This window comes from Artibeus jamaicensis, unplaced genomic scaffold (genome assembly GCF_021234435.1).
Source record: "Artibeus jamaicensis isolate MK-2021 breed Jamaican fruit bat unplaced genomic scaffold, CSHL_Jam_final scaffold_1964, whole genome shotgun sequence".
In the NCBI taxonomy this organism is placed as follows: domain Eukaryota; kingdom Metazoa; phylum Chordata; class Mammalia; order Chiroptera; family Phyllostomidae; genus Artibeus; species Artibeus jamaicensis.
The window spans coordinates 10,363,602-10,380,713 of NW_026522030.1; the positions used below are offsets into that span (position 1 = coordinate 10,363,602).

Here is a 17,112-nt window from a genome sequence, read left to right on the forward strand (position 1 = left end):
GTAGTACCTGCTTCCGCTGGACCAGCCCTTTGGGCCAGCTGAGAGCTGGCACAGCGAGCAACTGAAGCAGGATTCTGGTGCCAGCAGCCTGGGTTCAGATCCCGCCTGTAGCACTTCAGTTTCAATTTACTTTGCTGCTTCGATTTCCTCTTCTATAAAATGCAGCCAGCGTGGAATGGGGCGGGGGAGAGGGGATCTGGTTACCCACCGTGGCATAAAAAAACTACCCTTCTTTTGGTGACTTAGAGCAACAACCATCCTATGATATCATCTCAAGGATTTGCGGGTCAGGAAATCGGGAAGGCCTTGGTCCTGTGTAGTGTAGACTGAGGTTTCTCAGTGACACGCAGCTGGTGGGCTGGGCTCGCCCGGCCCCTCATCCCCCTCTGTGATCTCGGGGCCCCTTCGCGCAGACTCCCCACAGGGCAGTGGTATTCTGGACACGGAGGCTTGGGGCTCCAAGAGTCCAAGACGGAGATGGCCGATCATCTTGAAGGCGAGGCCCAGAAGTGGCACAGCTACTCCTGGTCACGGCAGTCACCGGCCAGCCCGGGTTCGGGAGTCAGAGACCGTGTAGCCACCTTTCATCTGCCACGAGGAGGGGCTGTCACCTGGGAGGTTGGGGTGGCTCAGGGGCCTGGGTCGCAACGCTTGACTATCAGTATCAGCTCCAGTGGACTGGACAATTTCAGTCCTCCTTATCTCCATTTTATAGGTGAAGAAACTGAGGCCTACAGAGGTTCCATGACTGGCTCAGCCCCCAGAGAGACATCTCCACATTTGCATATGAGGCCCCCCTAAAAGGGTCCACATGAAAGAAACCTGTTCTGTGTTCTCTAAGCTAATGGGGCAGTGGAACACTTCCCCTCCCCCCCGCAAAGAGTGCCTATTAATAACCTATGACATAGTCTTTGGGGAACATTAAACCTTTGAACCATCTAGCTTGCTTTCCTCCTCCTGATGCTGTGCTCTCAGTCGATGGCCATTTGGTTTCTGATGGAGAGTCTCCTAGCAGGGCTGCTGTGAGCGTTTCGATGAGGGTGATGACAGTAATTCTTACTGTAAATTAGTACATTGATATTCTAGGGGGCGTTTTGCATTGTTTGTATCCTTTTGGTTGTTGTTGCTTGTTATTGTTGTTGATTTTAGACTGCAGCAAACGTGTGCAATGTTTTAATAAGACACTGAAGTACTGTTTAAAATTCAGAAATTCCAGAACCGAGTTTTCCCTAAACTAGCTGCAAACTTCATCCTTTGAAGTAATAATTCATGTTCTGAGCGGGTCTAGTTAGCTAAGATTTAAACTCTTGGTGCACATAAAATTCCAAAGTAACCTTCAGGGTGGCACAAAGGACGAGACCCGGTTCTCCTGTCTAAGTAAGCGCGTCCCCAGGTCTTCTCTCAGAGAGCGGCCTGGGTGGACGTGGCGGCCCGTGCGCGGGGCTGACCAGAAGCACCTGGGAAGACGGTCCGTGTGCGTACCCGTGCCAGCGTGAGTCACGTGAGAATTCCTTGAAGCAACGTGAACTGTTTTTCTATGTTATCCTGAAATTCCTCCTCACCTGGTAAGGCTCGCTTATGTTCTGGAAGCAGCTTGGTTGCTTGCAGTAGCAAGGACAAGAAAGTGTCTTCACCAGAAGAGAAGACGGGACGTAAGGGAAAACCAGAACAGAAAAGAATTGCTCTTGACCCACGCGCCTGTGCTCCTGCCCCCTCGGCCCGTGGCACGCAGGCTCGGGAGGGGCTGTGTTGTGGACTCTTCCATCTGTGCTGCTGTTTCTTCGTTGTCGAATACGGCAGTGTAGAAAGTGAACCTGCGTCTGGTTTTTCAGGTCGGTAAATAACCAGTATTGCAGAAAGGTGATTGGAGGGATGGTCTGGAACCCAGCCATGCGGAGATCCACGTCAGTGGAGCATTTAGAAACCAAGAGTCTGCCTTCTCGGTCCCCCCCCATTACTCCCAACTGGTATGTCCTCCTTTTTTTTTTTTAATCTGTGCCCCCCCCCCACTAAACTCTTTATCTCTTTCAAAATAAGAAACTCAATAAATTCCTAAAGTAGAAATAGTCTACAATCAGAGTTTACATGAGCAGGTTTGGCTCCTGAACTGTTTTCCCTGAAATGCTCAAGTGGGGCCAGACGCCTTCCTTATGTGTAATACTGCTGGCGTGTCTGGGCTGCGCGAGCCCGAGGACCGCAGCCTCCTGCACCGCTCCTCTCGGAATGGCAGTGCACGTGAGCCCGTGCGCGCCCTAACCAGTCCGGAAACAAGGAGCACATTTAATTTTGTTTAATCTCATCTCTCCCGTTGGCATCGCTCAGGGTGAATTTGGGGGAAACTTGCTAAAGGTGCCTGATGTGACTGACGTAAGGATGTGCGACCCCCAGCCACACATAGCAGATGCCCTGGGGAGGAAGCCTGCCCACATTTAAGTTGATGGACTTGGACCGAAAAGGAGGGAAGTGGCAGTTTGGCAAATGGGAAGGGCTCTGGGTTTATAGCTAAAAAATCCGGACTCAGATTTTGGCTTTTCTGTGAATTAACAAGTTTCTTTACCTCTCGGGTCTCAGTCACCCCAGCTGTAAAAGGGTTATAAAAAAATCACCACAGATGAAATAAGGTACAAGTGCTTCGTAAGCTATAAACATGGGAGGAGGTGGAATTATTATTGTTGTTATTTTATTATAATAAAGGCATCAGGCAGTTTTTGTGAATGCTGCCAAAACAGCCTGGCATCAGCGGCTGGAGGGGAAACCAGTCTGGAAACACTGCCCCTGCTCTGCGCTGGAATGCGAGTGTGGTTTCCTGTCCATTTCACGAGAGACAGGCGCACCCGTGAACTCCCGAGCTGGGACTTGCTGGGACTAAGGGAAATTCTCACAGGCCCCTGAGTGAGGACCCTCCGCTGGGGCCACATGCTCTGGGCAGGGAGGACGATGGCATTTAGTGTTGGCATTCGTCTCACAGTCTCTTGGGCAGCAGTGCCAGGGACAGCAGAGGCCCAGGACAGCTTCCAGAACAGCGGGTTTGATGTTGCCACACCCCTGGCTGGGAGCTCTTACTGCTATTTATAGGTCCTCTCCTGAGGATTTACGAGCCTTTCTGCTCTACTTTGGACACAGTGTTATTGATCATCCAGGCCCAGGGGTGTGTGAATAGTGGAGGCTCTGACGGTCCTCAGGAGAAATGGCTAACTAATAAGAAGGGGAGAGTGGGAAGACTGAGGGAAGGTGGGACTGAGCTCAGCAGGCTGGAATCGCCCACTGCAAGAGCCGATGCCTAGGTGCTGCTCCGGCCATCCTGAGGACATTGCCTCATCTGATTCGCTCTCAGGAGCAGGGAGGTAGGTACAGCTAAGGCCCAGAGAGGTGATGTGACTTGCTTAAGGTCACACAGCTACTGCTGCTGTCGGAGGGAAAGGATGGTGCTGTTCCATCCTTCTAATATCACCTAAGGGTTGGATTTTTACAAAGCAAACCTTTCTTCTTGGGTCGAGTGACATTCGCATGAAGGGAAATTGAAATAGGGTTTGAGTTTTGCCAAAACTGTACCTTGACTTCTGAACCCCTTGTTTATGCTGTTGAAATTCGTCAGAAAAATGATCTGCTCAGGCTCCAGTATGGCCTGTTATTATTTATGCATTGAGAGCTCGACTTCTCCTTGAAGAATGACTCACCCTGCATCTACATTCACTGCCTTCCCAAAGGGCATAAACCCGACTCCTCTGCCTGTTTATGTAAAGCTGAGCTTACTGGTCTGGGGGCTGCACCACTGGCCTGACAGTTTGGGGCCCCAGGTGGCTCTTGCTGGATTCTGGGGTAGCCGTGGGTTAACTGGCTCTCAGTTTCCAACAGCATCAACCCAGGCATCTGGTCAGGGCACAAAGTTAGATCACTGGTGTCTGATAAAAACTTTTAAGTGGAATTTGCTTTCAACGCTTCTGGCTCCACCTTTTCCCCACGCAGGCGAAGTCCCCGGCTCCGGCATGAAATCCGAAAGCCACGGCACTCCTCTGCAGATAACCTCGCCAACGAAATGACATACATTACCGAAACCGAGGATGTGTTTTATACCTACAAGGGCTCGCTCTCTCCGAAAGACAGCGATTCCGAGGTTTCTCAGAACCAAAGCCCACACCAAGGGTAAGTCATCGTGTCATTCTCTCTTTCTACCTGCTTGTTTGAACTGTTGAGGCATTTGCTCGGGCCCAGGTGGCTGGGTGAGAGGCGCGCAGGGCTGCCTGCAGCCAGCTCCCTAGGCTGCTCCTGCTGGGCTGGGAACAGGCGTCAGACTCGCCCTTCCCCCACGAGCAGACAAGATGGGTGCCTGGGGTTTAAGGCTGGACTTCCCGAGACCTCCTGCCCTCCCAGGACATGTCATCATCTCCCCCAAACAGTGTGCTCTGCGTGAGCAACGCTGAGTCTAAGTCACTCCATATTCCAGAGGTGCAGACGTATTACCCACAGTGGCATTTCTCTGGCGTGTCAGAGTCGTACCACTACGGGGTTCCACATCATTGGGAATATGCTGCCCCCCACCCCCGTGGCTCAGTTGGTTGGGCGTCGTCCCACAAAGTGAAAGGTCACCGGTTCAATTCCCAGTCAGGGCACATGCCCGGGTTGCAGGCAAGGTCCCCAGTGGGAGCTCATATGAGAGGCAGCCAATCCATATTCCCTCTCACATCGATCTTTCTCTCCCTACCTTTCTCCCTCCCTCCCTCTCTCTCTAAATAAGTAAATATTTTTTAAAAAGAAATATGCCTATTTCTAGCTCTCCACAGAAAGCCTTCTCGGAACCGCAGTATGCCCTTAGGATTTCTGTTTTCATTTTTTTCTTCAGTAAGTAGTTAGTATAAAGAAAAAATATGCATAGAACATGTCTGAATTTTTGTTAGATTTTTGTCAAGGACAGGTTGTATTAAATTGTTTTATGTCCCCACTGTCTTTTTTTTTAAACTTACCAACTCCTCTCAAGGCCAGGAAACAAGATCTTTCCTAAAATACTGGTGTGAGTCCTATTATTATGCAATAAGATGTATCTAAGCACTAGTTCTTTTGTTGACTTGATCACCAGGGAGCTCAGAGCTGCATATTACGCTCAGGTGCATTGGCTTCCCTTAGCCCAGGTTTCTGAGAGAGTCCCTACCGTTTTTTTGCCTTATTAATTTTAGCCTTAATTTTTTTCATTTTAATGAATTCATAGTTCTGCCATCCATATCTGTTCATTTCAGAGTAAGCCATGGAATCATCTTTTGAAGTGGCAAAGATACAGGTTATCAATAAATAAAATGACATTTTAAGCTGAAGTGGGATAGGATCAACTGTTAGGTAGTCAGCCATAGTCATTGGTTCCCATTCTGTGAAGTTCCATGCTTCACCCAGAATATAAACGTAACGCCTCCCCCAAACAGCATAGGTTAGTGAGGAGGCACTTTAGTTAATCTGTAAATTTTCACCATTGTAGCTACTGGCTTAAAGCAGCAAATGCAACCTGGTTGTACCCCAGGCCTCACGAGGCCTCGTTGCCCACTTACGTGCGGTTGCTGCCTCCCTGCTGCCCTGGACCACAGCAAACATGGTTTCTAGCTTATCCGAGTTCTTAACACGTCCAGTAAAATAATCCCTCTTGTCCTTATTTCCTTGTGACCTGAGCGTGGATGTTGCTTCTGTTGGAATGGTCACTGTCTCCTGCTCCAGCTGCAGCCCTGGTGGGGCCATGGTGGAAGGGTGTGTGTTCCTTTGGGTGACACCGGCTTTGCAAATCCTACAACAGAAGGCTCGAGTGCAGGGATGCCTGAGTTGAACCAGCGGGAGCCCGCAGTGGGTGGGGTTCCACCACCACGCTGAAAGGAGGAGGAGGGTTTAGGGGACTGACCAGGGGCTCTGGGAAGCCCGTCCCAGCCCTGTGCCAGTTCTGCCTGCTGTGGTCTGCAGCCTCGTCATGGCGCTGCAGAGCATCTGGACCGTTGCCGGCCAGGACAGTAGCCACTAGCTACATGCGGCTATTCAGATTTCAATTATTTAAGGTGAAATGAAATTTAAACTCAGTTCCTCAGGAGCACAAGCCTCATTTCAAGTGCTTAGAATGCACACGTAGGCAGTGCTGACCACGTGGGGCAGCGGAGATGCACTATCCTTCCGTCATCACAGAAGGTGCCGCTAACAGCACTCATTGGTGCGGGGTGGGGGGGATGGGGATCGTGTGCAGCACCGCCAGGGGGTGTTCGACGTCCGGCGGCCCACTCTAGACAGCCTTCGCAGCTCCCTGAAGGAACACGGAGACGAAGTAGACAAGTGCTTGCCTTCAGGGCCTCCGGGCCAGCTGGGCCAATGGCACGTGCTCAGCCTTCGCAGCACCCCATGGGGCTCTGTGACTCCGGTAGAAGGGGCGTGGGGGATTGTCTGGGGCTCGGGGAGCCCAGCTCCGCTGCGGCTGCCATCACGCCACAGGAACCTGCCCGCCAGCAGTTCAGTGGGGGCCACTGGCCATGTATGGCCGTGTGAACTGAGTTCATTAAGATTAAGTTTCCGATTCACTTCCGCAAGCCCTGTGGGGTTTAAGTCACTTCTCGCCCTGCTCACCCCTCTGCACTGCACCTCAGCTCTTTCTGAAACTCCCCTGTGAGACTTTGCACAATGTCATCCTGGGGCACTTCTTATTTTACAGCTCAGTGTTAAAAGTAGCCAATAACGGCGATTCGAAGGCAGCCTTCCTCGGCAGGGCTTTGCCAGCACGCCAGTGATCGACGTCTCGCGGTCGTGGTGGTGGCTGTGCTCTGCAAGTGGGGTGAACAGTTGAAAATCTGCAGCGCCCCCCACCTCAGTTAGGTGGGGGTCCCTTCTTGCTGACCGAAAGCCAGCCTCTTCTGGGCCGGCAGAGGCAGCTGGCCCCCCTGAGCGCCTGGGTGTGGGGGCTCTCCATTGCCCGAGGCATGCAGGAAAGGTTGATCTGTACTTGGCGAAAAGAAAACTGTGTGGTTAGTTCAGTGAGTATTTGAAAGTGTTTAAGAAACGTTTGACATGTTTTATACAGCAGATTTGTGTTAAGAGGCAAAAAGGATTCTGTCAGAGAAATCAGATGAATAACAGCACAGGCAGAGACGAGGGTTCCTTTTAGAACAAAGAATCAAATGCAGTGTTCTGTGCCCATTTAAGCCAGAAGAGGAAAGAGAAAGGGAGAAAATGGGTGGTGAGACATGAGCTCTTAACCTGAAGTGGGAAGGCTCGGGTCTGTGAACAGTACCTGGGCGGGTGGGCCACCCGCCAGCCTGTCTGCTGTGTACAACGGCCCAGCGAGGTGTGGGGTTGTAGGCACGGATCCGTGGCAGCTTGCTTTGCGCCCGAGTGGGCTGTGCTCATTACTCGGAAGCTTCCCTCGGCCATTCTGTCTTCCTTTCCTTGTTTCAGAGCAAAGGCTCAAATCCGCAGAGAAGGAAGATTCCTTCTCAGACAGAACACCCAGACCAACCAGCCCACCACCCAGAGGAGTGGGAGGGGCGGTGCCCTAAAGGAAAGACGATTTGGCAGAGCAGACCCAGGGGAGAACACGCGTGCAGGCTGACTAGGGCTGTGTGTGGAGAACTCTGTCGTTGTTTTATCACAGTTGTTTGGCCGGGTCACCAGAGCAGACGCTGCTCCCTCAGAGGGAGTCGGGCGTCGTGTTGACACGGTGCCTTGGCCCGTTGCTTGTCCGTTGCTGCCTCATTCCACGGGACACGGGGCAGCTGGCACTTTGTATCCAGAACTTCTGTGCACGCAGCGAGAATGCCCTTGATGCTGCCGCCCTGGGAAATGGTCACCATGATACGTTTTACATGTGCATTTTACCACTGTTAACAGTTGTTTTTTAATTTGCTTTTATAACAGGCAGAAATTTTTTTTTTTTTAGCCATTTGTGTGCATTGAAAGAGACTTTGGGAATCTCCTTTTTCGGCCCCCCTTCAGCCCCTCGGCCACGTAGGAACCCCCTAGGCCCCGTCACCCGGCCTCTCCGCCAGCGACAGGCAGCTCTGCCTCAGCGTGGCGGCCTGTTCCGCCGCTGGACAGCGTGGCTGTCCAGACTGTGCAGGAAGCCGCCTCCGTGGCCGAGACCCAGTGTGAGCACTGCCGTCCCCAGATCCCTGCCTCCGGCCGCTGGGGCACCACAGAGGGTATCTGTCTCCAGTTCTCCCCGACACCTCGTCTGTTCACCTCTCCTTCCACCGCTCAACGGACAGAAGGACAGACAGAGAAACAGACAGCTACAGGAAGTAGGACAGGCCCGTGGGGTAAAGTACACACAGGCCCCCGGGTGTGCACCTCGGGACGCCCCTGCCACCTCCGCGCCGGGCACCGTGTCGTGTGGTAGCCCCACATGGTGTCCGTGTGCACACTGAGGAACCGGACAGAGACTTGGCCGAGCGCCGGTTACCTGTCGTCTGCGAGCAGGGCCATGTGGTCAGTGCTGCTGCGGCCCCTGTGTTGCTGGGAATTCCTCATCACAGAATCCTAGCCCACCCTCTGTCCCTTGAGTTAAACAACTCCGATTCCTTCGGCCACTCCCCGCCCTGCTCCCTCTCAGTCGCGATTCTCCGTGTGCGGGCTGCTTTTACTAGAGGTGGCGCCCAGGTTTCATCGTAGTGACAGACAGGATCTCTGGTCCGCAGAGACCAGCCAGCGACGCGTTTCATTAAGTGGCTTGCACTCCCTTCCCCTGCACCGCGCCCGCCCTTCAGTGGGTTCGGGCCACTTGCGTGTAGGTAGGTGTGTGACGGATTTCTTAAACTCAGCGTGGCCCGGGCTCAGCCCCTCCCCAGCGTGTCCCACGGAGGCTCCTCCTGCGTCCTGGTGGGTGAGACCGCACCGCTGGCCACCCAGCTGGCACCTCTGGGGAACTTGGGCCGTCCTTGACCCCTTGTCCTGCCCCTTGTTCACCGTGTTGATCCCCCCACATCCCCACTGCACTGCCCAGTTTGTCCACCGCCATCTCGGCAGGGCCTGTCGCAGCAGTGTCCACCTGCCCCCGTCCTGGTCTCTCCCCCTTCCAGACAGCCCTTGTCAAGGACAGCAGGCTTGTCTTTCCAAAATCCACACCCGAGTCTGTCACTTCCCTGCTTCAGTGCCTCTCCTGTGCTTTTTCAAGGTATCGTGCCTCTGCATATATTGCTGCTTTGGCTCTTTTATTATTTTTATATTTTATATTTTTACATTGGTGTTTTGCCTGAAGTACCTTCTTCCCTTTTTACTGCCCGTTCAAACTCCTACTGAGTCGTCTTTCCACCTCCTCTGTGAGGCCTCTCCTGGCCCCCCCAATCCCCCGACATGGGAGCACCGCCATTACAGTGTGGCCTCGTTATCATTTTGTATCTTCTCTCAAACTAGACAGCGAGCTCTTTGAGGGCGAGTGTCCTGTTCACCGCTCTTTCCGCCGCTTAACACTCAGTGACGAATCGGGAAGTTCTCATCCCAGGATTCAAGCACAAATCGACTGCAGTGTAACCGGTGCTCTTTTGCCATTGAGGTGTCTTAATATCTGAGGGGGGCAGTGAGGGGCAGCAAGAGGACAGACGCATAACCCATGATTCCGTTAGTGAGGAAATACAGAGCTCAGAAGGCAACAGATCTTGAACCCCTTATTCCTGCAGCACTTCAGCGCCTTCTCGAGTTTAGTTTTGGTCTTGAGCCCTTGGCATTTATCGCAGAGACGAGAGTGTCACGTGAAAGAATGTGCCTGTATCATAAGAACCCATACTGAAGACACTTTCCTTTTCGTTACTCAGTGAACTTTACACGAGAACCCACGTGAGACATTGCTCCAGGAGTTTTATTCACGTAGCGTTCTGAGAGAGCCCTGTCTCGAAGTCCCCCACGGCTGCAGTTTTGGCCACGGCTCAGGAACACCAGCCCCCCAGGGAGCTGGTGGGGGCTGCAGACTCCCGGGCCCGCGGCAGGCCTGCATTTAGTGAGACCCCCGTCCCGTTCTCAGGCGCCCCGATCTCACCGGTGCCAAGAGCTGTCGGACCACCTTCTCTTTTCACCTGAGCATCCAGGTCGCCCAGTGAATGCCGTGCTCTTTGAGAGGAACCCCGCAAACCCCAGGGGCCTCAGGAAGGCGTCTCTTCTTCCTTCACTCAGCACCTCCACTGAGTGCCGGCTGTGTGCCCGGCCGAGCAGTAAGTGGGCTGGGAGAGGAACAGAGAGAGGACCCGGGTCTCTCCCACCTCCAGCAGGTCGGAGTCTCCGGAAAGGAAGGTGACAGGAGACGGCACCCCGTTCTGTCACATGGCCCCATTAGAGCTGTGGAGCCCCCACTGTGGGAGGGCAGAGGTCCTTGTGGTTGTCCCGGCAGGGGGTTGGAAGCATCCCCCAAGGACTTTTTTCTCATGGGCAGTCCTGCCATGTTTAGCCTCGTTAACGTTGCTTTCCTTCAGAGAAAAGAATTCTGTCATGGCTTTTGTTTCTGAACCCTTCACACTTACAGCTCTGAAGCACGTTTCCAGGGGTTTTACCTGCCTGTCCGCCCGTCTCTGCACCTTTTCCCCAGGGAGCTGGGGGAGGGAGCGGGTCACTTCCCCCCTGGCTGCTCTGGATCCTGGGCAGGTTCTAGACGGCTGCGACAGTCCCCCTTCCGTGTGTCCCCTCTGCCTCGGGGACAGACCTCTTGCATCTGCTCCCTCCTCCCCAGTCGCAGCACTGTCTTTCTTGCCTCCCCTACTCCTTACCCCAGGAACCCTGGGTCTGCCCCCCAGCACCCTTCACCCTTCACCCCTCCCTCCTCAGCCACCAGGTTCTCCATCAATAGCCCCTCGTCCCACCTCAAGGAGAGAGGAAGCCCACTTGGTCCGGCAGCTTCGCTCCTGGCATCGTGCTGTGTCCAGCTGCTACCTTCTCATCCGATGTCCTCCTCCCCATCTGTCTGTCCTTTCTCCACCCTGAGCGGAACATTCCTACAGCCTACAGGGAACACCTGTGCAAGTTGATCAGCCAAAAAATACTGTCATATGTTTAATAAGTTACTGTCAACAAGTAACTCCCCGACCCTGCTTAGAAAAGAGTACTGGGCACATAATGACTTTGGATATATTCCTGTTAGTCCTGTGGGCTGTTTTAGATAGATCGTTGTGTTCTATACGGAAAAGAAAAATACTTTAAAACCTTGGATTATGTCATTCACACATTAAAAATTTAGGAAAATAATAAATATAAAATGCATTAGAATTTTACTGAAATTTGTTCTCTTCTGCTTTGTCACCTTGCTCTTCTGTTCTTTTGTTTGCATGCTTTTCACCCTTTCCATCACTGTCACCCTCTGGAGTCTTCCAAACTTTTGAGCGTGTGTGCTGTTCATACTTTCAACTTCTTCGTATCAAATGTTAGGTCCACCCTGGAACTGGACACACGGCATTTTCTGAACCCGCTTTGCCTCGATTCTGCCACAAGGTGGTGCTCTTGTAAACATTAAAACAGGAAAGTTGCAGTACTTGGGGGAATTTTTTTTTCTTTAAAAAATTTGAATTAAAGTCTCACTTATTTTTAGTCTGAAAACTTACCACTAGCATACAGCTTCAATTCCAAAATATCCTGTCTTTGAAATGCCTTCCCATCCACAACGCCCTTCCCTCAACTTGAAAACCATAAGACCAAACGTCTCCTGCGTGTGTCTGTATTCCTACACTGGTCTGTAACCGAATCTTTATATTCAAGCGAACGAGAATTGTGAGTCATGCTGTGTGAATACGATGCAGGCTTTACATTTAAAATAAGCGAGTTTGAACTTTCTAGGAAACAGAGAAGCCCTAACTTAATGAAAAATTCATGAATAAGGGCTTGAAATAAAGATTCAGTAAGAGGCGGTGGCAGCTGCCTTTTGTCTCTCTCTCCGAACGTCTTCATCTTACCTCTCCCGTCACTGTACCCGGCATGTAGAACACGAGGAAAGCCCCGTATTCCGTAGGCCTTGTAAAGCACCTTCCGCCAGGCAGTGGTCCTGTGTGGGGAGGGGTGTGACGCAGAGAAGTCGGACGTCCGGCACTGTGATGGCCAAGATGGCTCCTCCCTGTGAGGTCACAGACTGTGTGGCGGGGGCTCGGGGGGATGTGGGGGGCATCTTAGGAGCAGCAGACTCAGGGCGGCCTGGAAAGGAAAGAGGTGCTTGGGGGCTCATGCCCATCAGGCTTCCGTCTGTCAAGTGAGAGGAAAGCTGTGACCTTGGGCCACTCAGTGTCTCTCGATGACAGTTCCTTCATCTGTGAAAGGGGAGGTGGACCAGATGACCGTAGAGGCCCGTTTAGTTCTAATGGCCTGCAGTTCTCCGAGACAGCGCCGTCCAACAAAACTTACTGCGATGATGGAAACATTTTATGACCGTACCACACGGGTGCCACTAGCCACATGTGACTATTGCTCATTTCTGACATGGATGGGTACAATTCAAGAACTTTCCAATCTTTAAATTTAAATAAATTGACTGGTGGCTACCACATTGGACAGTGCAGGTCTAAGATACAGAAGGACCCGTATTAGAGAAAAATAAAACATGCGTTCTCAGCACGAGCAATACATGGATGTCACGGGCAAATAACACAAAGTAGGATGAATGGAAATTGCCCTGGATGTGCAGCATCAGTCCCATGTCCTCTGGGCAGCAAAGAGTTCTGTGAAGCAGAGCTGTCAGCAGGATTGGGACGGAAGGGAGAGTTTGCAGAGGGGGTGCAGACGTGGCCCTGCGGGAGCCGCAGTGGCCAGACCTCCAGAGTGGCCGGCACGTCTCCCTGCCGCCCTTCTCCTGTGGCTGGGAAGGGAGCTGAGTTCTCCGCAGCTCCTGGGTCCGCCCGTCCTTCTGCCCCTTTTCCCCCAAACGAACGGTGGTGATATTTAGACCCGAAGGGGACAGGGCGGCCTGTGGCCTCAGGTGTGCCAGAGCCCTGAGGGTGACCTTTGGAGCTCTCCTGAGGTTCCCAGGGTTTGCGACAACCATGGGATATGAGGCCTCAACAGTCAGCAGCATTTGCTCCGATAAAATATTAATCCGCTTATTAAAACATCTCCTCTCCCCCCACGATGAAGGAGTATATCCGAGAACAACCCAGCCCAAAGCTGCCTGACCCGGACGTCATCCAGTTCTGTGTCTCCGTCTTCAAATGCTCCAGGCTCCTGCTCGCCGGATGGCGTGGACCAGCAGTTCTTAGAGGACTTCCACAGGGTGACCAAAGGGGGCTCCATCGAGGACTCCAGCCAGTACTACTGTGACAAGGTGCGTGAGCGCAGGTCCCGGCTGGGTGCCGAAGTAGCCAGGTGACCCTGGCGCAGAGGCACCTCGTTTAAGTAGTGATGACTGACCAAAATTGTATTCTTATCAACCACCGGAGGGGCAGGTTACATAACTGACCACTCTCCCACATTTTCCAGAATGATAATGGTGATGGCTACTTGATCTTGATCCGTATCACGCCAGATGAAGATGGAAAATTTGGATTTAATCTAAAGGTATGTTGTATGTATTTGTAAGAAGTTTTGTGCTCTGAGGCAGTGTGTGGATGACTTTTCTGTCCCCACTGGAAGCATGCCACGTCCCTGAGGCGACATGGGAACCGGGCCCAACCCCCGGAGCCAGGAGTGTTTTGATGTGGCTGTACCAGCTGCCTCGTCGCAAGTGCCTGTTGTGTGCTTGGTGTTTGCTAGGCACTTATTTATATCATCTCACTGAGTTCCGAGCGGTGACATCAGCGTTTCCAACCCCATTTGACAGATGCAGAGAGAGATGAGGGCCCACAGTTGGCAAGCAGATCTACCCCTCGAAGAGGAGTTGTGAACAGAGCCCCTGCGCATTGCTAAGCCAATAAGAGAGAACAGCAGCACAAGCTGCAGGGCCATCACCCTCCTTTGTCAGCCCCTAGGCAGGGTCTGCAAACTATGGCCTAGGAGCCAACCCACCTATTTTACAAATAAAGTTTTATTGGAACACCCATTCATTTACAAAGGGTTTATGACCCCTTGGGTACTAAGGCGGCAGAGTTAAGCATTTGCCACAGAGCCCTCTGTCCCACAAAGCCTAACATACGGACTCTCTAGTCCTTTACCGGAAAAGTTTACCAGCCCCAACTCCAGCTCTCAGTGGGGGCAGGTAGTCTTTGCTGCCCATCCTGCAGCTGCTACCATGCACTCCCTTCCTGTAGCCCAGGAGCCAGCCGATGACCTGCTCTCCAAGGTCAAAGCCCTCACAGCATGTGGCCTTGTCTGTGGCTTCTGTCTCAAGACTCTTCTGTCCAGCAGTACTTAGAGGCTGTGCCTTTGGAGTCCTGCTGGAGTGGTTTGCATTTTTTTAAAGGAGCGTGCTTCCACCAAGTGCAGCTGAAGTTCACAGAATGTAGGGATGGCAGTAGGAGACTGAAGCAGTCTTCTGGTTAGCCCACCAGACGCAGGCTCAGGAGCCTTGTTCTTCAGAAAGGTGCCGTCCCTGGGATTAGAACAAGATGAAGTGAAGTCGCACCCCTCCCTGTGCCGGAAAGAGCCGCGTGTCTTTATTGCTATGAACTACTCACGTGGGGTTTTTTTCCCTTAATTTCACATGTTTACAGGGAGGAGTAGATCAGAAGATGCCTCTCGTGGTATCGAGGATAAACCCAGAGTCACCTGTAAGTAACCAGGTTTGCTTTCCGCCAAATCTGACAGGTTTCTATTTCCGTGTCCTGTTTCTCGCCAGCCAGTAGCACAGAGCCTGTGTAAATGCCTGTGGGTGGGAATTAGAAAGAACAGAGTCCATGTTTTCCAGGACCTTCTGCTCAGCGTGGTCCCCGTGGCTGCCGCTCCAGTGTCACCTGGGAGCTCATTAGAAATGCAGAATCTCAGGCCCACCCCAGACTGCCTGAACCAGAACCTGCATTTTCAACAAGCTCTCCAGGTGATGGGTGTGCCATCAAAATTTGGAAGTGCTGCTCAAGAGACGGGAACTGAGGCACAGTTTGCTGTCTGCTCACTCCGAGTGGACACGGGGACCCTGTGTCCCCTCCCGCCACCCCGCACTTAGCTCTCTGTCTAGACCACCTCAGCAGGTCCTGTGCTTTTTTGAAGCAGTGAGCACCAAAGGGTCACTGTGCCTCCTAAGAAGGTACTAGTGGGGGTCTTTGCTCATAAGTGGCCATCAAGCTGGCTCCTGACTTTTTTGTACCGATTGTGGCCCCTTCCAAATACAGAGGCTTTCCTTTTACCCCATCCCGTGCACTGCTTCTCTCCCTAGTGGTTCCTGTCTTTGGTACCATGCTTACAAAATCCTTCTCCATTGCAAGGTGGGTAAATAGCCTCTTAGCCGAGGCTCTCTCAGCTGGGGAGCGCCATTATCTTTTTCTTTTTTTTTTTTTAAGATTTTATTTTTTTAGAGAGAGCAGAAGGGAGGGAGAAAGACAGGGAGAGAAACATCACTGTGTGGTTGCCTCTCGCACGCCCCCCACTGGAGACCTGGCCTGCAACCCAGGCACGTGCCCTGACTGGGAATCGAACCGACAACCCTTTGCTTCGCAGGCCAGCACTCAGTCCACTGAGCCGCACCAGCCAGGGCTCGAGCACCATTTTCTAACAGCCGATCTAGAGAACGAGAGATCAGAAGCTTCCTAGTCATTACGTGACATTAACAAGTGAAGGCTGGCTGCCGTAGAGAAATGGCTTCCATGATTTTGTCAGCCTTGTTCCAAAATGTTTCATGACTTACAGTGTGAGCAGCACTTTGTTAGAATCCTGCAACCAGCTGCCATGGCATCAGAGCAGAGGACGGAAAAAATAACGATGATAATTCCTGAGGGAGTGAAGGTGAACCCAGCCCCGGCTCAGGTGTCGGGCCCAGAGCGCACCCGCGGCCTCCCCCAGGGGGCTGGGCCCTGGTAACGAGAGAAACCTGCTCTTCCCTCCCCTCAGGCGGACACCTGCATTCCTAAGCTGAACGAAGGGGATCAAATCGTGCTAATCAACGGCCGGGACATCTCAGAACACACCCATGACCAAGTGGTGATGTTCATCAAAGCCAGCCGGGAGTCCCACACCAGGGAGCTGGCCCTGGTGATCCGGAGGAAAGGTAAGAGCCACCCGCGGGGGTGGGAGGAGGCGCAGGGGTGCTGCTCCAGCCCGGCGCGGCCAACGTTTGAGAAAACCAAGAACTTTCACATGGCAACCTTGATGTCTGACCTCTCACCTGAAAAATTTGAGGTTCTGCCCACAGAGGGCCTGGCCCCTCTCGGCCAGTCCTCTGGAGGTAGGCAGCACCGATCACCGCCCTTATATACAGGGTGTGACCCCCCCCAGTTCCTCCCGGACCCCACTCGGCCCACAACAAGTACTGACCTCTCTCGGCTCCCTGGCCCGGCAGGCATTTGCATTTCTAACCCTTTCTAGAAGGATCAGGTTATGTTTTATTCATGTGCTTTTGGCTTTGTTGAACAGGCAGTAAGCGGAGGGGGACAGGGGCCTGGCTGCCTCCCAGTGGTTCTCACTCCACCTCCTACCCGTTAAGGGACCTTGAGGGAGTCTCTTGCCCGGTTTGTGTTTTGACTTCCTCTGATGTACAGTGAGGATAACAGCAGTCTGCCCTGCACAGGGTCTTACTGGTACTCACACTGGAGGCGGACCCCAAATACTGCCTGATGCATGGTAGCTATCTGGAGGACGGCTCCTGTTGAACACCCGCACTGTTTTGTTGTTGCTATAAAACAATGAGCCAAGTCCCTGAATGCTTCTGCCCAGCTTTACGACACTGAAGGAAAATGCTGTCAGTGTGTGACTCAAAGCCCTGGGCTTACATCTCTGTTCTGACCTTCACAGGTGAACGCACAGCACCCACCCCCTCACCACCACACACACACACACACACACACACACACACTCACACACACTCTCCTGCCTCTCTCTGTTCCCATTAAAACTTACACCCAGACCTATCTGGTGTCAGCCCCTTCCCCGCTCCTTGCGAGGCTCCCCGACCCTCCAGGTCCCCACCTCTCCCCGTCCCCACCAAATGCCAGCAGCCTGCTCAGCACACAGTAGGTATTCAGTTGCGGTAGAGGCTGATGTCTGTGGAGCACCAGTGAAGTGCCTTGTACCCTGCTAATTATTTTAATAATTATCCTTTTTAATTCTCATAACCCTCTT

At 52.6% G+C, this 17,112-nt stretch overlaps 1 protein-coding gene across 10 annotated transcripts in view; it reads left to right on the forward strand.

The window, feature by feature from the left end:
* PTPN3 (protein tyrosine phosphatase non-receptor type 3) overlaps nt 1–17,112 on the forward strand; it is a 103,130-nt gene that overhangs the window by 61,037 nt on the left and 24,981 nt on the right. For 7 of the 10 annotated variants that reach the window (XM_053656173.1, XM_053656178.1, XM_053656171.1 and 4 more), the window contains 6 exons: nt 1,833–1,967; nt 3,967–4,143; nt 13,045–13,231; nt 13,387–13,464; nt 14,556–14,612; nt 15,886–16,042. In XM_053656173.1, the coding sequence (XP_053512148.1) occupies nt 1,833–1,967; nt 3,967–4,143; nt 13,045–13,231; nt 13,387–13,464; nt 14,556–14,612; nt 15,886–16,042 (791 nt within the window). The remainder of the gene's footprint in view (nt 1–1,832; nt 1,968–3,966; nt 4,144–13,044; nt 13,232–13,386; nt 13,465–14,555; nt 14,613–15,885; nt 16,043–17,112) is intronic. The other 3 variants (XM_053656174.1, XM_053656176.1, XM_053656175.1) reach the window with 1 other exon arrangement.